This window comes from Vidua macroura, chromosome 27, assembly GCF_024509145.1.
Source record: "Vidua macroura isolate BioBank_ID:100142 chromosome 27, ASM2450914v1, whole genome shotgun sequence".
Lineage (NCBI taxonomy): Eukaryota > Metazoa > Chordata > Aves > Passeriformes > Viduidae > Vidua > Vidua macroura.
Window position 1 is genome coordinate 5,434,370 of NC_071597.1, and position 25,087 is coordinate 5,459,456.

A 25,087-nucleotide genomic window follows, 5' to 3' on the forward strand; every position below is an offset into this window, starting at 1 on the left:
ATTTCTGCTTTTCCAGTGCCAAAACACCGAAACTTCCCAGTGTTTGCGTGGCTTCAGTGGAGCTGCAGCGCCTGACTTTGCCAGCCTGGAATGCCACGGGAATCCCCATCCCTGCCCAGCCCCTCACCCCTGTCTCCTCCAGCATCCTCCACAATCAGGACATCCATGGCCAGGCCTGCAGCCCTGACCACGGAGCTGGGAAGTGAAGGTCCTTGGACTGGTTCTGCTTCTGACTCCACAATTTTCGTGTCCTGTGTGAGGCTGTGGGAATGAGGCAGAGCAGGAGCCGTTTCAGCTCTCCAGGGAAAAGTGGTGCAGGATGAGCTCCATGCAGGGGAGGCCCAAAGTGTGCTTTGGGAGACATCACTTGGATCTCTTCAGTTAAAAACCAGGGCTCTGCTGGCTGGCTTGGAGCCCTGAGGAGGCTCAGAGGGGATAAAGCTGGGGCAAGGAGGGAAGGAAGAGCCCAGAGAAGCTCCCAGGGGTGGCTGCAGGCGTGGCTGGCACTGGGAGCCTGTGGACACTTAGCTTCTGACCTGTATTTTCTCACCCTTCATGTGAGACTGAGAATGAAAGATTTTAAAACTCCTCTCAGTTACCCCATGTCTGAGACAGAAAAGGGTTTAATCCAACAGGAGCCCACTGGGGGCTGAGCAGCAGAGCAACAGCCACGATCCAGGGCCACAGAGTGTTCCCTGTGTGTCCTGGGGTCAGTGGGCTTGGCTGGTGGGGACAGCAGGGACAGGGACACCCTCCTGCTGTGCCTGTGGGGACTTTCCACTTGCTCTGTTGGTCACAGCGAGGAATTCAAGGGATGTTTGGTGGCTCCCAGCAGCTGCCCCAAGCCCAGCCTTTTCACCACGGGGAGACTTTTCCAGCTGCACAGGTCCATTTTTGCTTTGAGCAGGCCTGGAGTGAGGCTGGAAACCCTGGGATGTGTCTCCTGCCCTGTGGGATGTGGGGACACCAAGGGTCCCCAGCAGGGCACAGGGGCACAGTTCTGTCTGCAAAACCAAGGAAATCCCAATGGGAATGGGAGCTTGGGGCACCCAGAGGTACTGACCACACTGATCAGGGTGGAAAAACGTGTCCTTGGGTTTCCAGGGTGGAATTCGGGCCACGCTTGGTCCAGCTTTGGGTATCTGAGGTGCCCTGGCTTGTGGTGCTGGATCCACCACAGGATCACAGAATCAGGGAATGGTTTGGGATCAGGAGGGACCTTGAAGCCCATCCAGTGCCACCTCCTGCCATGGGCAGGGACACCTTCCACTGTCCCAGGCTGCTCCAAGCCCTGTCCAGCCTGGCCTTCGGCACTGCCAGGGATCCAGGGGCAGCCACAGCTGCTCTGGGCACCCTGTGCCAGGGTCTGCCCACCCTCACAGCGAACAATTCCTAATTCCCAATCTCCCAGGCATCCCTGCCCTCTGGCAGTGGGAGCCATTCCCTGTGTCCTGGCACCCCATCGCTTGTTCCCAGTCCCTGTCCAGCTCTCCTCAGTGCCAGCGCTGTCCCTGCTGGTCCCTGTGCAGGCAGGGGAAGGGACTCGGGGAGGGCCAATTCCCCGAGCTGCAGAGCCGGGACCATCCCGGAGCGGGATGGAGGAGCGGATGGAAGCCCAGGGGCACCCTCTGTGCCCAGGCAGGGAGTCCTGGCAGTTGCGGAGGGTCGGGGACCGCGGGCACAGGCAGCAGCCCCAGGCACCGCGCCCCCAGCCCGGCCCTGTTCCCATCCCGCCGCGGATTAACCCGCACCTGGCCGGGGCTGCCGGGCTGTCCCAGCTCTTCGCGAGTGCCCAGAGCAGTGTGACCTTTACCTCGCTCGCTGGGGCTCACGGAGACGGGGTCAGTGGCCGCTGTCACCCCGGGTGCCCCGCTGTGCCCCGTGGGGACGCCGCGCTCCAGCGCTGCCCCCCCCGCCGCTGCCGCCGCTGCGGAGGGGCCGCAGTGCCACCCTCCGGCTTCGGGCAAAACTCCCGGACACCGCTCGGGCCTGCGGGGACACTCGGGACCTCGGGGGCACGCTGGGTGGGGAGGGTGCCAGGCTGTGGCACTGCGGCCATGCTGGGGAAGGGGTGCGGGTGTTAGACCCAGAACCCCCAATCACAGGCTCAGGATCGTCTAGGGTGGAAAAAAATCTCTGAGAACGTGAGGATCTTCGGAAGAAATTCCTCCCTGTGAGGGTGGGCAGGCCCTGGCACAGGTACCCAGAGCAGCTGTGGCTGCCCGTGGATCTTTGGCAGTGCCCAAGGCCAGGCTGTACGGGGCTTGGAGCAGCCTGGGACAGTGGAAGGTGTCCCTGCCCATGAGCTTTAAGGTCTCTTTCAACACTTTTAAGATCCCTTTCCATGAGCTTTTGCAGCTGCAGGGTGGGGTCCATGCTGGGAGCCTTTGGAAAACCTTTCCTGCAGGCTGAGGGTGATTCCCAGTCCCCTCCTGGACCCACACTGGCCTCCTGTCCTGCAGGGTCTTCAGAGTCCCATGGGTTTCAAAGCCCAGCAAACCCCAGAGAGTCATTTGGGGTCATTTATCACCCCAAAACCCCATCTGCAGCTGGAAATAGGTGCAAATCCAGAGTTTTCCAAAGTTTTATGGCAACAGGAGTTTCCACTGAGCATCCCCAGTCCTGCTCAATCTGCTGCTGCTCATCCCTGCAAGCATCCCATCCTCACTGATGATGGGATGGAGAGGGATTCTATTGACCTCTGATCCCTTCCTGGCTGCAGACAGGGATTTATTTAACAGCTCCTGAGCTCCTCTGGAGGGTTCCTGATCATTCAGGATGTGCTGGCTCTGGAGGGGTTTGTAATGGAACATCTCCTATCTCACCTCAAATCAGCTCTGGGGCTCTGTTTCCCTCCCAGATGGGATCTCTGGAGATCCTGCAGTCTGGACAGGGGCCAGCAAGTGGGGTTTATTTAGGGAAGGACATGTGGCACCACTGAGAAATGACAACCCAGGCAGAGTGAGAAGCAAGGCCGGGATCGGGTGGCTCCGGTCTCAGGAGCATGGGAGAGGCCAGGAAGTTTGGCAAAAGGGCATCTGGGGCCTCTCTCGCCCCTGGGGCACCATTTGCCAGGGTGGGAGCTCAGTCTGGGAGGATGAAGGATGTTCATGGTGGTGGAACAGGCTGTGGGGTGGTGGGGGCAGCTGTGACCCAGAGGGGGCAGGGCACCCCAGGACCTCTGGGACAGCTCATGGTGCCCCCACCTTGAGCTCTTCCTCACCTTCCTCCTCCATTTTCTCTCTGTGAGCTTCACCAGGCAGGGGGAAAGCAGAGATTGCCTGGGAGGTACTTCCAGGCATTCCATCATGGGCAGGGTTTTCATCCTGCAGCACCCCCAGTCCCAAATTCTCTGGGCTTGTGGAACAAACCAACCCTCTGAAAAGTGAGGCTGGACTGGAGAATGAGATTTTATTGGCAAAACCCTTCTTTATCTGTGGAAAAAGACCCCCCAGGGAAGCCAGGTGAGTCCCATTCCTCAGAGCAAAGGACAGGGAGAGCTCTCCTGGCAAGGGAACATCTCCAGTTCAATCAACCCACAGGAGAAAGGGAAACATTTTGGGAACTGGGGAGGAACTGGGTCTGGAGGCCATTGGGGATCCCTTGTAGAGGTGTGGGGTTTTGCCTCTCTCTGTATCCTTCCCCCATCCCAGGGGGGGGTCCTGGCTGTATTTAGGAATCTTCCCAGAAGGGAAATGATTTTCTAAACCAAAGAAGGGGGAAAACATCCATCAGTGAATCCCTTCAGTATTGGTGCTGCTCCTTTTCCTTCAGTGTCCTTCACCACCAGCCATCCTTCAGTGAAGGATTTTTGTGCTTCCTTCCCAGTTTCAGGCAGAAAAGTGGAGAACTTCTCTTTGCCTGCTTCTCAGTGAGCAGTGAGAGCTCCAGGGGTGAGGTGCTACCACAGGGTGCAAGATCCACCAGCAGCGAGCAGGCAGAGCCTCTCCCATGGTTGTTCCCAACACCTTCTGAGGGTGTCAGACCCAAAACCCCCAAAATCAGGAGAGCTTGGGTCTTTCTGGTTATTCCAAACACCCTCACAGGGTGTCAGACCCAGAACCCCCAAAATCAGGAGAGCTTGGGTCTTTCTGGGGCCGCAGCCATGGAGCTGCTCCTCCAGCAGCACCACTCCAGGAACGCTGTCCTGGTCACGCTGTGAAGTCCTGGGTGGCCAGGTTGAAGACGTTGCTCTCCATGGACCTTTGCCACGTGCCCCAGTTCCTCCTGATCTCAGCCTGGACCTGCACCAACACCACGGGCGGTGCTGGCACCCAGGGACACCGAGCAGCACCCAACGGACAGGAATGGGGGGCCAAGGGGAGGGGGAAGTGTCCCTGCCCACCTCTGGCTTTGGGGCACCCTCGGGGTGTCCCTGTGCCTGCTGTGGTGCCCGGGGTTGGGGTGGGGACACACACTCACCTCCCCATTGAGGAAACAGTAGAGCAGAGCCACCAGGAAGCCCTGGAGAGGACAGGCAGAGCAATTTTCACCCAGAGGAAGGGGCTGGACCCCTCCGTGCTCATCTTCTCCCTGCCTTTACCTCCTGCCACACCTCTGACCCACCACAGAGGAAATCAGTGCCGGGTTCTCCAGGCCCAACCCTTGTGCCCTGCCCCAGGTGTTTGGGCGCACCCTCTCCCAAAAGAGGCCCAAGCCCCACATTCCAGGGCCTCCTGGTGTGATTTGGGGTGGGGCCTTGGGGCTGTTCCCCGCCCGTCTCACCTGGTAGGAGCCGAGCACCAGCTCGAAGTAGAGCCGGGCATCCACGCCCACGTGCTCGGGGAAGAGCGCGAACACCACGTAGTGCACCCCAAAGAGGGGGATGAGCAGCAGCGTGGACTTGGTCAACCTCCTGTGGAGAGTGAGAGGGGTCTGGGTGCTCCTGCTGCCCTGTGAGACCTCCCCAAAACCTGGCCTTGACCCCAAGCAAGTTCTCTGTGAAAGGCAGGTCTTGGAGGCTCCAAGACTGTCCTCTGTGCTCCTCCAAGGAGGGTCCCTCTGCCCTGGGACCCCAGACCCCAGGGTGGGCACAGCCCTGTCCCCTTACATGTACTGCTGCTTGTGGGTTCTGCTGAGGTCCGGGCACCGGATCTTCTGTGCCAACATCCTGGTGACGTTGAGGAAGATGAGGAAGTTCACCTATCCCAGAAGGCCACGTCTCAGGCTCTGCACAGCCCCTGGCCAGGTCCCCTGGCCGTGTGGGACCCTGGCTCTGGGGTGGGTCTCTCAGGGGACACACTCACAAATATGGCCAGGAGGATGGGAGCCTTGATCACCCACCAGTACAGGCTGGAGTAGTCGTCCCAGCACCTATGGGACAGGAGATGGCTCTGGCACCCGCTGGGACCCGCGTGGCCCAGCTGTCCCTCTGCCATTTCTTTGGCCAGACCCCTTTGCACTCCTCTTGCCACAGGACCCACCAGAAAACAGAAGCTACATTTAAATACAGTCTTGGCCCAGTCCTCCCCTCTTGAGCATCCCATGCCAAAGGTTCATTTCCCAGCACTTGGACTGGGACACGTGGCTGAGGTGGCCTGGGCAAGGCCAAGGGGCAGCTGCTCTTACCCATGGTTGTCATACTGGAGCCTGGTGAGCACCCACACCACAACTGTGACCATGGGGACGCCTGCAAGGACAGGACACAGGCAGGGATGGCCCCTCCAGTGCTCTGGGAAGCCCCTGTGCCACCCCTCTGTCCCTTGTCCCCAGAAACATGTGTCTAGCTCAGTTCTGGGTGTGGCAGGAAGGTGACAACCTTCCCGCCTTCTCCAGGAGAAGGAAATGGTGCCCACTGATGGTGCTGTGTCTGTGTCACCTCCTGGCCACTTTCCTGCCCCCACACTCTTCCATCACACCCAGGCACCTGGCATGGATGTTCCCAGCCCCAGGTGGGTGTGGGAAGAAGGGAGGACCTGTCCTGGTCAGGCCACGCTTCCCCAACAGCTTTGGGGTCTGGCAGGAGCAGCTGGGTGCCCACCAAGGCCATGCAGGATATGTTGGGGTGGGGACATGCTGGGAACAGCCCTGGGGACATCCGGCTGGGGACCTCTGGCCAGGTGGGTCTCAGATCAGGCCATTCCCAGGTGGTTCCTGCCCGGGGATGTGCAGGGACGTCCGGGCTGTCCCCAGGCTCACCCCAGCCCATGAGGACGTAGCCCCAGGTGTAGCTCCTGTCGCAGGTGAAGGTGAGCAGCAGCAGCGTCTGCAGGTACAGCCCCTCCACCAGCAGCCAGTAGAAGTTGGCCAGCACTGAGTACTGGAAGAAGGCAATGGCTGCTTTGCAGGTCACCTGCCAGGGGAGGAGGGGATGGCTCAGGGTGCAGCACACCCTGTCCTGGGGGCACAGGGGATGGTCACCCTCCCGCCCGCCCTCTTGAGGACACGTGTGATGACCTTCCAGTGATGACCTTCCAGTGATGACCTTCCAGTGATGACCTTTCAGTGCAGCCCCAGTGACTCTGTCCCACCTGCAGCAGGTTCTGCTCTGCCTGGCCCCACGGGCAGCTGACCACGGGCTGGTTTTGTAGGATCTTTAAAAACCCCGTGGCTGTGTCTGTGGTTTTCTCAGTGTTGTATCTTCATTCAGGGGTTCCTGATTTGAATGAAAAGCTCAGATCTGAGCAGTACCTGGTGCTGGTGGGCTGTGCTGAGCTTTAGCCCCACTGGGGACACCACTGGGGACACTCAGCCTGAGGCCAGTGGCAGTTTTGAGGACAGAACTTGTGCCCTGCACGGAGGGAAATGCAGAAATGCTGAACCTCCCCATGGCCACCCAGGACAGAATTTCCTCCATCCCACAGGCTCTCTCTCTCCTCTCCGCAGTGATAAATTCCCCCGGGTCCCAGCAAGGAGCCCCTGCTGCTCTCCCTGCCGTGCTCCAGGGCTGGGGTTTGAGATTTACCGTGGACATGGTGCAGTGGTCAATGGACTCATCCGAGAAGAGGACGCGGTCCTTGATGAACACGGCCGTGCCCCGCAGGATGAAGGAGGTGAAGAAGTGGATGTGGATGGAATTCCTGGTGCAGTGCAGCTTCCTGCAGGAGGGACAGATGGGCTGGGCCTGAACAGGGGCATAGGAGGTGCTTTGGTGTCCCCTCCCCAGGGATCACTGCTGGTGATGGTCACAAAGCCCTGGAGAAGCTTTCCTGCTCTAAAATCAGGAAGAGCAGGGTTGTGCTGTGCTTGGAGCTGCTCAAGGACAAGGGAACATCCCAGAAACCTCTGGAGAGCCCAAACCTGCAGCAAAAGGACATCTGCAGAACCAGAACTCCAGAGGACCACTAGGGAACGGTGCCATTCCTCTCCTGCCTTCCCAGTTTTCCTGTTGGCTGGGATGGGTCCTGGCTGCTCCAGGAGGGGCCAGGCTGGAGGCAGCCCTTCCTGATGGGATTTATCCCTTGTCCCTCCAGCCTGTGGAGCTGGAGCAGCTCCCAGCCCTACCTGAAGCAGCAGAAGATGCCAATGGCCAGGAGCAGCGCTGCCAGCGACGTGGAGTAGCCACAGGTGTAGAGCACCTTTATGGTGACAAAATGGCCTCTCTGGAAGGGACAGCACCAGTGGAGTGAGGGCACAGGGACTGGGAAGTGCTGGTGAGGGACAAGCAGCGACAGCTGGGAGGCAATGGGATAACCTGGGAGCATCTCCATGGTTCTTTGCACAGTGGGCGGTGCGGGGACATGAGGACATGGGGACATGGGGCCATGAGGACATGGGGACATGGAGACATGGGGACAGGGGGACAGGAGGACATGGAGACATGCGGACATGGGGACAGGGGAATATGGGGACATGGGGACAGGGGAACATGGGGACACAGGGACATGGGGACACAGGGACATGGGGACAGGGGAACATGGGGACATGAGGGCATGGGGACATGACGACATGGGGACATAGAGACATGGGGACAGGGGGACAGGGGGACAGGGGGACAGGGGGACATGGAGACATGCGGACATGGGGACAGGGGAATATGGGGACAAGGGGACAGGGTAATATGGGGACACAGGGACATGGGGACATGGAGGCATGGGGTGTGGGAACATGGGGGGCATGGGGACATGGGGACAGTTCCCCACAGCCCCAGGGGTCCCACGTGCCTTGGCCTCAGTGTCATTGTTGCTGCCAAGGGTCTCCAGCTGGCAGGCACTGTGGTAGGGGGGGCTGGGGGGGCTCCAGCCCCACTCAGTGCAGTTCCTCTGGATCAGCCCTGCAGGACAAGGAGGGACCTCAGGGGAGCCACAGGTGTCACCTCTGATGGCACCTCCAAAATGCCCGGCTTGGAACAGACAGGGACAGCAGCGTGGTACCCATGGGCTGTCCCATCCCTCCCAGACCCCATTGCTCCTTCTGGCCCCTATCACTGCCCCTTCCCTCCCAGGCCCCATCCCTCCATCCCAAATCCCATTGCTACCCTTGCTACCCCATCCTTTCTGGATCCCATTGCCCCCTCTGGCCCCGTGCCTGAAGCTGCCAGGAAAACTTTGGACACGGTGTGAAAGCAAGCCCAGATCCCTCCAGCAGAAAGGAATTGGGAATTAAAGCTATAAAAGTGCTCTTTCATCCTGTGAGGGCTCCATCGAGCCTCTCCTGAGCTGTTCCTGCTCCAAAGCAAACGTTTCCCAGCATTTCCCAAATTACTCCTGTCTGAGGAAGTGCTGGAATGTTCGGGAGGGAGCTCTCCTTCCCACCCTCCAGGAGGGATGGAGGCAGCTCGGGATCACTGGGATGGTGTGTGGGAGAGGAGTGCAGCAAGGGGACTGTCCTGGTGTCACCAGGATGGAGGATGAGGACACCAAGAGCTCCACCCACAGAGGGATGGAAGGATTTGGGTCCTGCTGTGGCAGCTCCCCGAATCTCTGCTTTCCCTGTCCCCGCCGGGACTGCAGTTTACACCGAGGACGTTTGTTTGGAGAGGCAGGAGCTGTGGACTGGGAGGGAAGGGCTGCGGTGGCTCAGGGGGCCCTGGCAGGGTGGGTGGGTCCGTGGGATGAGCGATCGCCGCTGGATTCAGACCTTTGGACTTCTTGAAGACGTTCAGGATCTCGGGACAGGCGACACCTCGGGTCTGGCCAAGGGGCAGGGCGGGCCAGCAGCTGACCCCGTCCCACTCGGTCAGGCAGCCTGGGGAGGGAGAGGACGGCGATGACACCAGGAGGGGACACGCGGGTGACACAGCAGCCCCGGCCCCGCGCCACCGCTGTCCCCGATCCGGGGCCGGGCCGTGCCCGCAGGAACCGGGAGCATCCTGGCTCTGCTCCTGAGAACCTCGGGATCCCCTCCCGGTGCTGGGATTCCCTTTCAGCGCGGGACCTGGGAGCTCCTGGGGCTGCGTCAGACCGACCTCCCGTGGGAACACCCTGCGTATGGGATGGGCTGGGATTTGCCCGTGGCTCCTAAAATAACCCAGATTTATGCTGGATTTTTGCACCTGGAGGCTAAACTCGGGATGTGTCCCCAAGGACAGAAGGCAGTCATGCAAGGCTTGCTGCAAGTCACCAGCTTAAACAATTTTTGCTTCCCAATCCAGCACTGAATTCCTGTTTAAATCATTCTCCAATTTTCCTGGGATTGAGCACAGCCAGGCAGACTTGGGGCTGGGGGAATTCGTGATGCAGCAGCCCAGGATGGGACAAGGACATCCCATTCCAGACCAACTCCTGTCCCAGCACAGCTCCATCATTAACCCTGCAGATCCACATTATTCATGGAGCCATGTCCATTCCCAGCCAGGGAATGTGGAACGGGACAGGTCTGATGAATTTGCCCTGATTTCAGCCTGGGGATGTCAGTCCTGGCAGGGAGGGATTTGCATCCACAATGCCAAAGTGGGGCTTGGTTTTTGCTCTGGAGGATCAGGGAAGCGAGCACAGAATTGGGATCAGCACTGAGAGCAGTCACTTCATTTCTTGGGGTTGTGGGAGCAGGGAATCCTGGAATGGTTTGGGTTGGAAGGGACCTTAGTGCCTTATTCAGTGCCACCCCTGCCATGGGCAGGGACACTTCCCACTGTCCCAGGCTGCTCCAACCTGGCCATGGACACTCCCAGGGATCCAGGGGCGGCCACAGCTGCTCTGGGCACCCTGTGCCAGGGCCTGCCCACCCTCCCAGGGAACAATTCCTGCCCAATATCCCATCCATCCCTGCCCTCTGGCAGTGGGAGCCATTCCCTGTGTCCTGTCCCTCCAGGCCTTGTCCCAAGTCCCTCTCCAGCTCTCCTGGAGCCCTTTTGTGTCCTGGCAGGGGCTCTGAGCTCTCCCTGGGGCTTCTCCTCTCCAGGTGAGCACCGCCAGCTCTCCCAGCCTGGGTCCAAAGGAGCCTTTGGAGCCTCTCCAGGGACTCCTCTGGAATCTGTAGCCCCCATAATCCAGAGGATGTCACAGAAATGGTGCAAGGAATGGAGGAGGAAAGGCTGGGAGAGCTGGAGGTGCTCACCTGGAGAGGAGAAGCTCCAGGGATGGAGGAACAAGATACAGGGAATGGCTCCCACTGCCAGAGGGCAGGGAAGGATGGGATATTGGGCGGGAATAAAGAGATCCCAGAGCCCTCCCACCCTGTCCATGGGATCTGAGCCTGTCCTGGAGTCACGCTCCCCATGCTGGTGCATGCAGGGAAAGGGATGAATGCAGCTCAGGTGGACGGGGGCAGCAGGAACCCAGGATTAAATCCAGATTTTAATTATGCATTCCCGCTTCTCGGATATTTTCCTGCCATGAGATTCCTTCCCCTTGGCTGGCACAATTCAGATTGCAAAGTGGACCTTTTCCAATCAATTTGGCTTTTCCCTGCTAAGCTGAAGGATAAATGACATCTCTGCAGAGTTACTTAAGAATTTATGCACCTCCATATGCATTTATTGTTTAATTTTTCCACTGCTATGAGATGAAACCCTTGGAATTATGCATTCCTTATTCTCCAGGTGACAATTTTTGCCTGGGATTTGGGCCATTCCACTTTTGGATGGAAACCGAGATGCAATTTTAAAAAGGATGTCCAAAAGCAGCACTTGAAAATTGTTCTTTCAACCAGTTAATTTGTTTAAAATCCCAGATATGGGAAAATTGAGCTGCTCAAAAAAAGTTTGGCAGTAAAATTTACTTAATTAGGAAGGGGAGCAGATGTGAGATGGTGACACCACGGCATGACCCTGGTGCTGGTGGCCACAGCCCTGGCATTGGTGCAGGGGGATCGAGGGGACTCTGCCAGGGGCATGGACCAATGCAGCACTGCTATATTCCATGAATCCCTCCCTGTGGGGGTGAGAAGGCTCCAGGGAGAGCTCAGAGCCCCTTGCAGGGCCCAAAGGGGCTCCAGGAGAGCTGGAGAGGGACTGGGGACAAGGGATGGAGGGACAGGCACAGGGAATGGCTCCCACTGCCAGAGGACAGGGATGGATGGGAGATTGGGAATTAGGAATTGTTCCCTGGGAGGGTGGGCAGGCCCTGGCACAGGGTGCCCAGAGCAGCTGTGGCTGTCCTTGGATCCCTGGCAGTGCCCAAGGCCAGGCTGGACAGGGCTTGGAGCAGCCTGGGACAGTGGGAGGTGTCCCTGCCATGCAGGGGTGGCACTGGGTGGGCTTCAAGGTCCCTCCTGATCCCAACCATTCCATGATTCTGTATGTCCACCGGGGTTGAGTTCTGGCTGTTGCTTGTGTCCCTCAATCCTCTCTATCCTATCCCAACAGCATTTTGGGGGCTCTCCAGGGTTTCTCCTTGACCTTTGCCTTGGTGCTGCTCTCCATGTCCCTGGAAATCCCAAATCCATGCGTACTCAGCAATCCCCACCATGGGTCACCCTCCAGGGACCCCTCAGGAAATTCTCCCTGCTGCCAAGGGAGCTGATCCCAGGCTCACCCTGCCCTGCCTGGCCCGGGCTGTGGCTCTCGTTCCGGATCCTCTGCAGACATTCCGCCTCTCGCTTCTGGAAGTGGAGAACCACGGAGCAGTCAGGATGAGTTCCCTGCACCTTGGGGAGGAGAAAGGGCAGGCAGGAGAATAATGGAATTGTGGAAATGGAGTCATGGAGCTGGGCTGGAAGGTGCTGCAAACCCATCCCGGTGCCCCCCTGCCAGGGGCACGGACACCTCCCACTGTCCCAGTGGGATGTGGGCACAGCAACCCCACATTCCCAGCTCTGGGCTTTGCCAGCAGAGCTGATTGAACACCAGGGAGAATGTCCAGATCCTAAAGATGTGAGAGACATGGTGGCTGCAGGGATTGGATTGTCTGGGAATCCCTGCTTTGGGATTTGCCTCCTCAGCTCCCAGCTGGAGAACCGGGAGACTGAGGCTGAACTGGGAGCAGGCCAGGAACTCTGCCTGCCCATTCTCAGGTATCCCTGCCCATTCCCAAGTGTTCCTGCCCATTCCCAGGTGTCTGTGCCCATTCCCAGGTGTTCCTGCCCATTCCCAGGTATCCCTGCCCATTCCCAAGCATCCATCCATGTCCATTCCCACACATCTCTGCCCATCCCAAGCATCCCAGCAGTGTCCAGGTTCAGGGCTGTCTGGGACAGGGATCTGGGGCCAACACCTGGGGTTGGGTTGCTGATTGTTTTAGGTGAGGGCCAGAGATGTAAAAGCTGGAGAAACAAAGAGATGAGGGTGGATCCTGGAACTTCACCACAGAGGGAAGTGTGGGACATTGGAGCACCCCTTGGCTGAACCCTGCCCTGTCCTGGCCATGCAGCTGCTCCTCAGGGTCCCTTAACCTCCCCCAGGAGATTTTGTTTCCTTTTCCTGCTCAACACAAGATTTCAAGGGAATTTCCAGCCTGGAAAAGTCATTTTGGGGATGGCTCTGGGCACAGTACCAGGAAGGCCCAGAAATTCTCCTCCTCCAGTCTGCCAGTGATGGAGAACATGGATGGGGCAGGGGGATTTCTCTCACCCCTGTTTTGCTGGATTTGATTTGTTATTTATGGCAGCTGGGCCAGGACGCTGTTCCCAGGAACAGGGAATGTGCAGGGCTCCCTTCCGAGCTACCTGCAGGGCAGGGAATTACTGCTGCGCCTCAGTTTCCCCACTGTAAGGGGCCTGATGCCATCAGTCTCTAAAACCCTCCAAGCTTCCAGTGCTCCCACTGCCCAGCTTCCCCTTCCCCTTTTTTCCCATTCCCTTTTTTCCCTTTTCCTTTCTATTTCCCTTTTTCCCTTCCCCTTTTTCCCCTTTCCTTTTCCCCCTTTTTTCCCCTTTTTCCTTTTTTCCCCTTTTTTCCTTTTTTTCCCTTTTTTCCCCTTTTTCCCTTTTTTCCCTTTCCCTTTCCCTCTCCTTTTCCCCAGAGCAGCCTGACCAGCTCAGGAGTGTTTCACTCACTCTGGCAGCACAACCACCCCAGTGCCCCCCATTCCCACAGGGATTTGGTGCCAGCCATTCCCATGGCCCTGTCCTGGGATGGGGATCACCCTCGGCTGTCCCTGTCCCCTGCCCTCCCAGTCACCCCAACCCTTGTGCCTGTGGGCGCTCCCCAGGGAGCTCAGGGCTCCTCCAGGGGTGTAGGACTCTGGGTGATGTGGGGTGGAGGATCCGTTCCCAAGGGATCATTCCTGGGACCTCTGCCCTGGGGGGTCCCTGAGCACTGCCTGGTCCTGCGGGGTCCCAGCACCACCCATGTCACCCCATTGTCCCCAGGAGCTGTGAGAAAGTCCCCAAGGGGAGCTCGCAAGGCATCCCCCAGGTCGGGAGCAGAGAGATGGGGATGGGATGGGATGGGATGGGATGGGATGGGATGGGATGGGATGGGGGATGGATGTGCAGCCCCCATCCTGGGCAGGAGGACCTTTCACTGCTCCCAGCAGTGGGAGGTGGTTGGCAGGGGGGGACTGCCAGTGCCCCCCACCTGTCCCCGCGTTGTCCCCAGGGCTACTCACCTGAAGCGTGGAGAGGAGCAGCAGGAGCAGCAGCGAGCGGGGCCAGGGCAGCTGCCAAAGACCTCCCATGGCTGCAGCCAGTGGGCTCTCGGTTCTGTCCCCGAGGGTCTGGGGACAGCCCAGCTCCTCCTCCACGAGCCGGGGCTCCGGGGCTGCCCCAGCACCTCCCTGCCCTCTCCCCTCTGCCCTTCCCAGCTCTGTCCTGTCCCGTGTCCCTCAGGACCCTTCCGTGCCGTGGGTCTCGGTCCCGCCCGGGTGTCTCTGCCCGTGTCCCCCGCTGTGGCTGTCCCTGTCGCCGCTGGGCTCCGTCTCTCCGCCAGCCTGGATGTCACCGCTCGGGATCCGGCACCGGGAGGCTCCTCCCTCCGCTGGGGTTGGATGGAGCAGCTCGGGAGGGACCCCAGGCTGGCACTGCCCCCCAGCACCACCGGCCCCTCGGGACCCCCAGCCGAGCCCGGGGATGCCCAGCGGGGACACCGAGCCCTTCCCGGTTCCTCGGGTGCCGCCGGGCTGGAAAACCGCTGGAGAAAGGCTGCGGGAATGGAGGCACAGCCGGGACGGCGTGCGGGGTGCCAGGGGTCACCTCCCTTGGCGGGGACAGGGGCGCTCCCTCCAGCCCTGCCCCAGGGTGGCTCTGCTGGCGCCAGGGTGACTCTGCTGGCCCCAGGGTGACCGGCAGCGCTGCCGTCCCCGTGCCAGCCCTGTCCCATCCTGCCTCCCCTCCCCGGGACACCCCGATATTCCCCCTACCCAGGAATTCCTGGGGTGGGCTTTGGGGGTGTGACAGCCCCACCCCCCCTGCAGATTGACCCCAGCTCTGCCCAGCCCTGGGTTTGGGGGCGCGATTTTGGCGTTTGGTGTGTGCCAGGTGTTGTCACCTCGGTGCCAGAGCGGAACAGAGCAGGGAAGGTTTTGGGGGACCCCAGAAACAACCTGGGATGGACACAGAGCAGGGAATGCCTGGAGCTCCAGGGAACGCCTGGAGCTGCATTCCTGAGTCTCCCCCAGGGATGGGGCTGCCCTTGCATCCAGAGCCCCAAGCATCACCTGAGCTCTTCTTACAGAAAAAAATAAAATGATGTATCTGTAAATATATAAATATGGATTAAATCGATATAAATATTGTATTGGGGATATGTAAAATAAATGTGTTTCTAGAATTCTCTCGGCTGGAAAGCCCCAGCCCCATCAGCAAGGGGAATTTTGACTCAAATGTCACCATTTAATTATTTTAGTAGTGGGACTCCCAATTATGAGAAGACTTTAGGGATCACGTGTCCAATTTTGGGGAGACTTTTGGGTTCCCATCCCAAATTTTGGGGAGACTATGAGGAAATTTCTCTGGTTTCCACCCCCATTTTTGGGAAAAATTTTATGGGTCTCTGGAGTTGCCATCCAAACTTTAGGGGAGACTTTAGGGGTTCCATCTCCAATGTTGGGGGGGGGGTCTCTGTGGGTCCCATCCCCAATTTTGGGGAGACTTTTGGAGGTTTCTGGGAGCCCCATCCCCAATATTAGGGGAGATATTTAGGGGTCCCATTACCAGTTTTGGGGCAGTCTCTGGGGATCCCATCCCCAGTTTTGGGAGGTCTCATTAGGAAGTTCTCTGTAAATGAGATCGCCCTAACAGATGCGGGTGGAAGAGCCGGGTCCGCGATGGCTCCAAGCCCTCAGGGCCGTGATGAGGAGCAAAGGCTGAGCCCGGGGTTACGCTGACACCAAAGCTGCCGAGGTCGGGCCAGGCTCATTAACATCTGAAACGGAACCACCCAAATTAATAATTTAATTTTCCAGCAGCCGTAACATAAACACTTGGGATGGAGCCTAAAGCCCGAATTAAACTGTCCCTGCTGGAAGAACCCTGCGCCCCCCTTTGTTGCATCGCTCTGGGGAATGGGTTCCCCCCGCCCCTCCCCACAGAGACCCCTGTAGCTGTAACCATGTTAGTTTAACCCTTCCTTCCTTTCTGGATGCAACTGGCTGGGAGCCAATTGTCCCTTCCTGAACAGGAGGGCAGATAATGCCCTGCTCCTCCACTGTTCGCTCTCTTGCCCATGCTCGTGCCTGCTCTCTTTCTCTCTTTCCCTTTTTCCCTCTTCCTCCTATGGAATAAACGTCTTTGACCACATTGGGTGTTAGAGCCTCTTTTGGAATCTTTTGCCATAACCCTGTAATATTTTCTACCAAAGCTCTCTCAGATCTGAGCTAGCCTTGTAACTCCAGAGGGCTGTGGAGGAAAGTATTAAACACCCCCTGGCACGGCCCCACGGGGGCTGCTTTGGGGTGGAGGGTGGCTCGGGGTGCCCCGGGTGTCCCCACAAGGCCAATTTGGTGCCATCACGTGGCAAACGGGCCGCGAGCTCTGTGCCCAGGCCGGGAGGTGGCCGGGCTGGTTGGAATGCCAGAGGAAATGGGGAGAGCATCGCTGGGGGGTGGGAGCCCCTCTCCCCCTTCCCAGGAGGATGGAGAGCCCCGGGGTCCTTCGGGCGGTTCCCAGCCCACATTCCCGAGCTGCTCCCGCTCTTCCCGCAGCGAGGAGGAGCTGCGGCAGCGCTGGTGGCCTGACCTGCTCCCGGCAGGGGTGACCTACCCGGCCTGCTGGCCAGGGCTCATTGTCCCCTTCGGCAGCAGCGAGAGGGACAGAAGCGAGGACAAACTCTCTGGATTGCAAATCCCGGATCCAAACCCAGCCCGCTCCTCTGGGCCCCCACCAGGGGTCCCATTTGGGGTGGCCGTGTCCATTCATGTGGCAGTGACAGTGGTGACGGGCAGAGGGGACAGGACAGGACAGGACAGGAGGATTTGCCTCTGGCACACGGCTGCGGTGTGGCAGCACGGCCGGGTGCAGGGACCGGCGGTTGTGTCCCTGCCGAGGCCCCGGGAATGTCCCCAGAGGCCCCGCAGCCACGGCCCTTCCCATTGATCCCGCCGCCAGCTCGGCATGACTCAGCCGCCTCCAAAGCAAAGGAAGTCACTGCCGGGACTCTTCCTGCAGGTGACAAACGCTCATTTAGGGAGGGCTGGGATCACCGATTGTGCTGCCTTCATCCCACCGGGGATGTGCCTCTGCCTGGGTTTTTCCTCCGTGGAAGGAGGCAAGTCTGGGAAGGGGAACTCGGAGGAAGAGGAGCCCTCGATGGCTGGGTGACAGCTTGGGGACGATGACGATCAAAGCACTGGCAGCGTGAGACCTCCTGGAAAGGGAAAGGGGATTTTTTGTAGCTATCGTTCAGAATGAGGAGCTTAAACCCATTCACAGGTCCGGACACAGAGAGCGTCCCCAGAGGTGTGTCCTGAGTGCCTGAATGTGACTGTGTGATGGTGGACAGCCCAGGGGACAGCAGCTCCCACTCTGCCACCCCATAGCCAGGGTTTGTCCCCGTGTGCAGTGACAAACTGGTCTGGGACTGGTTTTGGGAGCCCCTGGGAGGCAGCAGGGTTGGGGGGGATGTGTTGCCTCACCTTCAGTGTTTCTTCACCTCCCCCGAGGCTTGGGCAAGGCTGCTGATCCTGCCGGGGTTTCCTCACTTTGGGAATCTCCCTGGCTCCACTTGGTCTTCCGGGAAGGGAAGTGGCACAAGGGATGTGCTGTCACCTCCAGGGCAGCTCAGTTCCTCCCCTCCCCGGTGCTCCCGGTGCTCCCGCCCCCATGCCCTCTGCTCTCTTATGTTGCCAGAGTTGGCTGATGCCCCGCAGAGAGGGGCTGCATCCCACTGATCCCATTCCAGGAGCTGCAGCAGCACCCACACAGCCCAAGGGGTGGCAGAGGGTCCCTGTCCCTCCTGGTCCCTGTCCGTCCTGATCCCCAGGGACTGGCCTCATCCCAAGGCCATGGTCCTGACAAGGAAAATTCCTGGTCCAAAGCTCCTGGGACTCACCCTGTGCCTGAGCGGGGACAGGGCTGGGATCCCGGCCCTGGGCTGGGGGTAGGGGGCAGTTTTTAAGGGTTTCCAGAAGAAATCCCAGAGCTGCTGTAAGAGAGGGGCTCCAGAGCTTCCAAAGGCAGCAAATTCTCTGCTGGGCACCCTCAGGGTGCCCTTGGCACTGGGTGGCTCTTCCAGGGAACAGCAGGATCTGTCCTCATTGGAGCTGGAAAATCCTCTGATCCCTCCTGGGTTTCCTCTGATCCCTCCTGGGTTTTCCCAGTGGATGTTTTGTGTGTCCCCACTGACACTCCAAGGTGGGAACAGAAACCAGTCCAGGGCTGTCGCTGTCACCTCTGCCAGTGTGGCTGAGTCAGATGGGGGGGGGGGGGGGGGGCAGCAGAGGTGGCACCTACAGCTGGGGCATCATTCCCACCTGAGGAAGGTGACCTGGGCGCAGCACAGCCACAGCTGCCTTTGTCCCCATCCCACCTCGACACTGGCACATCCCTGTGCCCAGGCTCTGCTTTCCTGGCCAGCTCCTGCCCTGCCACTCAGGTCCCTCTGCCATGGATCGTCCTGCTCCTCCTCCTGCTCCTCCGAAGGGCCAGGAGTGCTCCTGCCGTGGGGCTGTCCCCACCCAACGTGCAGCCCTAATTCCATGACCCTGGCCTTTGAACAGGTTTAGGAGCTGGGCTGAGGGGATGTTCTGGGGGAATTGAAAAGGGATAGGGGACAGGGGACAGGGGACAGGCTGGAGCCAGGCACAGCCCAGAGCTGAGTCCGGCCTGAGCCCTGCCCTCCTCCTCCTCAGCCTCCTCCGTCTCCTTCTCTTCTCCTCCTCCCCTCCCCTCTGTCAGTAATGTCCCCCCAGAGGGGCTCAGGCTGCCATGGGGGGCTGAGGACATTCCAAGCAGGTCCCTGTCACCCCTCATGTCCCAGCCCTGGCACGAGGCTCCCTTGGACTCCTCACCCCCATCCGAGTGTTTGAATCCCTCCTAAGGGGAGATAAGATCGGGATCAGCCCAGCCGGGCTCTGCCAAAACGGGCAGGAAACAGCACAGTAATTAAATGGCAAATAATGGGAATTTAGGATTATAACAAAAGGCAGAAAAGCAATCCAGAGGGGGTCGGAAAAATTAGGAACACAGAGAAAAAAAACAATCAAGCAGAAAATAGCCCGGACTGGAGCCAAGGGCTGTGGGCTGAGGCAGCCGGGCTCGGGCTTGGGGGCGGGGGGTGGGAGGGGATGGGGATTTGGGGGCTGGGGGAGGATTTGCGGGGCGGTCTCCGGTACCGTTCTGGGGCAGAACGAGAGTTTTGGGAGAGATTTGTTCCCGAGCAGAGCTGGCCGCGGGCTGAAACCCTGGGAAAAGTTCCCAGGTCGGCTCTGGGGCATGGCAGATTGGGGATGTGATATCCATGGAAATCACTCAGAGGAGCGGCCTGGGAGGGGCGGCCGGGGCGGAGGGAGCGGCCTGAGGCTGGGGGTGGCATGGGCTGGGGTCGCTGGGGGCGCAGGGTGCATTTTGCTGGAATCCAGTGTTTCCTGCAGACTCCCCATTCCCAGGATTTCCTGGGATGAGCAGGACACGCTGAGCTCTCTGCCGGGAGCTGGCTGTGCTCTGCTGGGCACAAATCCCCTCGGCAGCATCCTGGGAAAGACCCGAGGCAGGGCTCTCTGGGGCTCCCAAACACTGGGGAGGTTTTGGGGGAGTTCTGTGGTTCCCACCCTCAATTTTGGGGAGACTTTTGGAGGTCTCTGGGGTTTCCTATCCAAATTTTAGGGAAGACGTTTGGTTCCTGTCCCCAGTTTTGGGGAGATTTTGGGGGTGTTCTGTGGTTCTCATCCCCAATTTTGGGGGAGGTTTCTGAAGGTCTCATCCCAAATTTTGGGGAGGATCCAGCAGCAGCCTGGAGCCAGGCTCTGCTGCCAGCACTTCCTGCTCATTCCCGTGGTCACTGCATCCCTGAGGATGAGGTGCAGGGAGCTGGGACACAGCCCCGGGGGACCTGGCACGGTGACAAGGACACCCCGGGGACCCCAGGTGGCACCGAGGCTGTGACATCCTGGGGAGCAGCCCTGGGGTGGCACCGGGGTTGGGTGATATCCTGGGGACCATCCCAAATTTTGGGGAGACTTCTGGGGGTTTCTAGGAGTCCCATCCCCTAGTATTAGGGGAGATGTTTAAGGATCCCATCCCAAATTTTACAGCGGTCTCTGAGGGTCCCATCCCCAATTTTGGGGAGACTTTGGGTGTCCAATCCCCAAATTTGAGGAGATTTTGAGGAAGTTTCTGTGGTTCCCAACTGCAATTCTAGTTGAGAATTTTGGAGGTCTCTGGGGTTGCCACCCAAATTTTAGGGGAGACTTTGGGGGTCCTATCCATAACTTTCATAGACTTAATTAATCCTATGTCCCTCCCATTCCCTAATGAGGCTCAGATGCTGTAAACTGCTCCTTTCAGCCCCCTCACCACGAGGCACAGGGCCAGAGACACGGCCCAGCCCCGTGGGGACACAGGAACACCCCAGCCCGGTATCCCCAGGGCGTTTCCTGGGGATTTCCTGCCGGGAGAAGCAGCCCGGGCACATTCCTGGCGCGGCCGAGCCTCCCTCCGGGCAGGGTTTGTTTCCCCCGGGAGCCCTGGAGACCATCCCGGCTCCGGCCGCAGCTCCGCTCCCCTCGCACCCGAGCCATGCAGGGGGGAGCGGCCGGGGACCCCCGCGGGCTCTGGGGGCCCCCCCCGACAGGGACCTGCCTTGTCCCACCCAGGGTGAGCCCCGGAGCGCTTCCGCCTCAGGATTGATGGGATTAGGGTAGAGATGGGAGAGGGGTTGGGCTCGGGGGTGCCCAAAGGGTGGGCACCGGGGGTTTGCAAACGCCCTGCAGACCTTGAGCGGCCATCCGTGCCCAGGGACCTGTCCCCAGAGGCGGGGACTCTCCAGGTCTGGAAGTCACCCAGGATGGGAGGGCGGTGTCCCTGGAAAAACCAGGGGAGAGCGACCATTCCCTCCTCCAGGGCTCTCGTCCTGCTCCCCCTCGGGCCACCCGCTTCTCCGGCCACCAGCCCCGTCCCCTCTGTCCTGCTCCCACCCCCGTCCCCTCTCCTCCCCGCCACTATCACTGTCCCCCTCCCGCCTGCCCCCAGCCGTGTCCCCTCTGTCCCCTCCTGCCCCGCGGCTGGATTAACCCTTGAATGTGCAATCCTGGGCTTCTCCTTCCCCTCCTGCCTTCCAGCCCCGCGCCGTGGGATCGCCCCCCGGAGCCGTCCCGGTGTCCCGGCCGCCGGTGTTGATCCTGCAGCAGCTGCCCGGGCCCGGGGCCGCCCCCGCGGGACCCCCGCCCGTCCGGGGAGGTGCGTGCGGGCAGAGCTGCGGGAGGGCAGCGCCAAACCCGGCTTGGCTTCAGCCTTTTCCAGGGTGAGAGGCAGGGGGCTGAGCCACACTCAGGAATGTCCTGAGTGGATGGACGTTCAGCCCCACGGGGTGCGAATTTTGGGGGTTTTACCAAGTCTGGGCTCCAAAATGCTCCCGGGGAACAGTTTGGGGCTTGTCCTCTTTTTTTTTTTTTTTTTTTTTTTTTTTTAATTCACCCGTTTTTGTTCTCCAAAACCCGATTTCCTGCTGGCATCCCCAGGGAATGCCGGGGCTCGACAGGCTCCTTGAACTGCACGGTGGGATTGAGTGGAACTGGAACCCTGGGCTGTGGCACTGCCCGGAGGGGCTTCACCCACCCTGCTGCCCCCAGGCTGCAATCTGGGCTGGGGGTGCTGGCAGCAGGGCCAGGGGGCTGTGGTCAGTGCAGGACCAGGGGGCTGTGGTCACTGGGGACAGCAGGGACAGCAGGGACAAAGGGCTGCCATCACTGGGGACACGCCACGGGCAAAGTCACCTTGTGCTGTGGGGAGGGGGAAGGTGGAGCTGTCCTTAAAAATCCGGGAAGGAAAAAGGATGCTGCAAATCATTGTGGAAAGAAAAGGGAGAGCCAGGCTGGCCCCTGTGGGGCGGGTGGATCTGCTCAGAGCTGCCAGCACCCTGTGTCCCAGCCTGGTCCAATCCCTGGGGCACTCCCTGCTCCCGGCCCCAGCTCAGCAGAGTCCCAGGAGGTGCTGGGTGCTCCTGCCCGGAGGGACAGCCACCTCCTGGTGTTCTGGGAGCCAGCCTGGCAGCTCTGGAGCCTTTGGGGATCTGGCACATGGGCTACAGGATGGTGCAAAACCTTCTTTACTCCAGGTCATGGAACCAGGGAATCCCAGAATGGTTTGGACTGGAAGGGACCTTAAGGATCACCCAGTGCCACCCCTGCCAGGGCAGGGACATCTCCAACTGTCCCAGGGGGCTCCAAGCCCCCTCCAACCTGGCCTTGGGCACTGCCAGGGATCCAGGGGCACCACAGCTGCTCAGGGTGGATGAAGCCAGCAGGATCTCAGGGGAATCCAGCAGGTTTATAAGAATCTTCTGTGGGAATTTCACACCTGCAGGAAGTGGGGGCATTTTTTGGGGGTGCAGAGCCAGATTTGGGACTTCCTCTGTGTGGATGGGCCTCAGCAGCCACCCTCAGTGTGGCCTCCAGCCAAGGGAACAGGGACACTGCCCTGGGCCCAGCTCCTCATGTGGAGCAGGCAGGAGCTGAGGAGGCACTGAGCATCCCCACCCTGCTCCTCACCTGGATCCAGCTCCCAGGAGTGGGGATTGGGATCCTGGGCTCACCCCCAGCTCCTGCCCCTCGGGGGGCTCTGAGCCCTGTGCACAGAGCAGGGCTGACCCTGGCGTGCTTTCAACGCTGCCTCTGCCAGCTGCTGCTAGGGCAGGTGTTTCCCAAAGCCCCGAGCACTTCCAGGCTTGGAGAAATTCTCCCCAGAATGGGAGGAAAGTCTGGTGCCTCCAGCCCCAGTAATCACCCTTCGTGAGGCAGCCCAGATGTTTGCAAGGAAGAAAAGGCTCAAATATGGCAATTTTCAAGCTTTATCCAAGCAAAATAATTTTTAAACACCACATGAGGCTTCCAAACTGGGGCGGGGGAAGCCTGGCTTTGCTCCCACTGCTTGGGAACAGGGAGGAGCCGTGGGGCCGCCCCATCCCAGGCACCTGTCCCAGGCTCTGCTCCTCCTGCCCTCCATCTGCTCTCTCTCTGATGCAGAATCTCCAATTCCCTGGCAGATTTGATGGAGCTGATGCTGATTCAAACCTCCCAAATGCACCAGCTGTTGATGCATGGCCTGGCCGTGGCAGCTCTGATGCCCCTCGGTGCGGGGCCAGCCCCAGCCCCTGCCCAGGTGAGGCTCGGGGGGAGGCTGGGTGGGCAAAGGGACCCAAGAGGGGGCAGAGGGACGTGCCCAGGGCTCCTCAGGATCACCACGTGCTGCCTGGGGACCTTTGAGGGTGCTTTGGGACCCTCTGCCTGCAGCACCTGGGTGGTTCCAGCCCAGCTCCGAGCAGCCCTTTGGGGGTTTGGGGCTTGCTTTGGACCCCGGCTCTGACAGCTCAAACACCAGCCAGGCCTCGGGCAGAGGTTCAGCCCAGCTGGGAAGAGCCGGGAGCCTCTGGAAGTGCAGCCCAACCCAGCAGGAAGGCTCTGCAGGGGCTGCCATTTAAAAATCCATCTTGAACCAAAACAGTATGAAACTTTTCATCTCCTTGGGGGGAACAAAGCAGCTTTTGGGGCAGGGCTGGGCTCTGGCAGCTGCTGAGTTTGCTGCCAGCTGGCAGCTCCGGGCACTCAGCCCCTGCCCTCCCAGCGCCACCAGTGCAGGGACAGCCAGGACTGGACCCTGTCTGCTCAAACGGGTCTCAGGCAGATCAAAGGGCTCTTCCCACGGGCTTTTGGTCCCATCTGTGGGGCTGCCACCCCCCCGTGTCCCCGGCAGCCGCGTTCCCACGCGGCTGCCGCCGGGGCTTTGTGTGGGACCGAGCCCACCCAGCGGGAGCGGCCGGGTGCGATCCCTGGCAAGCGGCGCTTTGGGAGCCCCGGAGCCCGGCCCAGCCCTGCCTCTGTTCCCCTCCCCGCAGGCGCTGGCGGAGCCTTCGCAGGGCAAGGAGGAAGAGGAGGCCGTGGTTTTCCACCATCACTACATCCCCTGGCCCGTGCCCGGCCCGGCCCCCGTGCGGTTCCTGCGCTCCTCACCTGGGGACGGGCGGTGAGTGCCGGGGTGGGGCTCGGTGCCACCCCGGTGGGGCAGCCCCTCCAGGGGACACCATCCATCCGTCACTGACCTGTCCTCGCTCCTCTCCAACAGAGCTGTGCCCCCCCCGCCGCCCCCCAGTGCCACCAGGACAGTGGGACCCGGTGTCCCCCCAGCAGCGGGTAAGGACAGCCTGGGGGACATTGTCCCCAAGGCTCCCGACAGGAGCAGCTTTCCCTCAGGCTTCCATCACCCCAGGCTGAGCTTCCCTGCTCCCTGTCCCCATCCCATCCCATCCCATCCCATCCTATCCCATCCCATCCCATCCCATCCCATCCCATCCCATCCCATCCCATCCCATCCCATCCCATCCCATCCCATCCCATCCCATCCTTGTCTCCACAGAGTTCTACAGCGCGGAGGAGTGGGGGCTGTGAGCTCTGCCTCCCTCGATCCCGGATGGATGCTCCGTGATTCCCGTGCTTTGGGGTGACCCCAGGGCAGGGGTGGCACAGCCCCGGGGACACCCCGGCCCTGTCACAGCCCCCCAGCCCTGTCACAGCCCCAGGGACAGCCTGGTGCCAGCCGGGCCCTGCTCCCCCACCAAGCCACCAGGCCGGGGTGGCACAGGCTGTGCTGTGTCCCCGGGGGAGGGGACAGAGGATGGTCCCAGCCTTCATTAGTCCCTCCAGCTCTCAATGCAACATTGCCTGTAATTAATTTGCTTTGTTAAGAGAGCGTCCTGCTGTTGCTAATTAAGCATCTGTAATTACATGGGCTGGTGGCTCCGTGCCTGAGTGCAGGGGCTCCCTCGGGGCACCCAGAGCCATGGGGGGGAGGGGGTCTGGCAGTGCCTGGGGGGCTGAGAGGAGTCCTGGGGGGTCAGTCAGGTCTGGGGGGTGAGGGGGTGCTGGGGGGTCAGTCAGGTCTGGGGGGTGAGGGGGTGCTGAGGTGGTGCTGGAGCTCCAGAGTGAGATCTCCTGGCTGAGCACAGGCAGAGCTGCGTCTTGGTGGGGATGTGGTCTGGAGAGCAGCCTGAGAGGGAAATCCCAGAGTTTCCCAGGATTCAGCGACCCCTCTGCTCCCCAGGAAGCAGGAGGAAGTGGAGAGTGAAGGCTTTTGGGTGCTGGGAGCTGTCCTCTGCCTGTGCCACCTCACCAGCCCCATAGAGGGGTGCCAGCCCTGCTGTGCCCTGGGGGGGTTCCAGGCTTTTCCCTGGAGCAGAGCTCCT

At 60.2% G+C, this 25,087-nt stretch overlaps 2 protein-coding genes across 4 annotated transcripts; one reads left to right on the forward strand and one right to left on the reverse strand.

Moving 5' to 3' along the window:
• Positions 1-3,446: 3,446 nt before the first annotated feature.
• LOC128819882 (vasoactive intestinal polypeptide receptor 1-like) lies at positions 3,447-14,047 on the reverse strand. The gene is made up of 13 exons (XM_054000276.1): positions 13,869-14,047; positions 11,856-11,967; positions 9,019-9,126; positions 8,103-8,212; positions 7,444-7,541; positions 6,905-7,037; positions 6,139-6,292; positions 5,569-5,629; positions 5,247-5,313; positions 5,051-5,142; positions 4,726-4,855; positions 4,423-4,464; positions 3,447-4,244 (listed from the first exon to the last, which is right to left on the reverse strand). Exons 1-13 carry the CDS (start codon positions 13,935-13,937, stop codon positions 4,152-4,154), a joined length of 1,269 nt encoding a protein of 422 aa, XP_053856251.1. The 5' UTR covers positions 13,938-14,047; the 3' UTR covers positions 3,447-4,151.
• Positions 14,048-15,671: 1,624 nt separating this feature from the next.
• On the forward strand, positions 15,672-24,630 carry PRR29 (proline rich 29). Of its 3 annotated transcripts, none has more exons than XM_054000267.1 (6): positions 16,741-16,863; positions 20,973-21,090; positions 22,895-23,010; positions 23,744-23,871; positions 23,971-24,038; positions 24,262-24,630. In XM_054000267.1, exons 1-6 carry the CDS (start codon positions 16,810-16,812, stop codon positions 24,291-24,293), a joined length of 516 nt encoding a protein of 171 aa, XP_053856242.1. In that variant the 5' UTR covers positions 16,741-16,809; the 3' UTR covers positions 24,294-24,630. The 3 variants fall into 3 exon arrangements, with proteins under 3 accessions (XP_053856243.1, XP_053856242.1, XP_053856241.1); XM_054000266.1 differs by lacking the exon at positions 16,741-16,863 and adding an exon at positions 20,169-20,508; XM_054000268.1 differs by lacking the exon at positions 20,973-21,090 and having other exon boundaries at positions 15,672-16,863.
• The last annotated feature ends 457 nt before the right edge of the window (positions 24,631-25,087 follow it).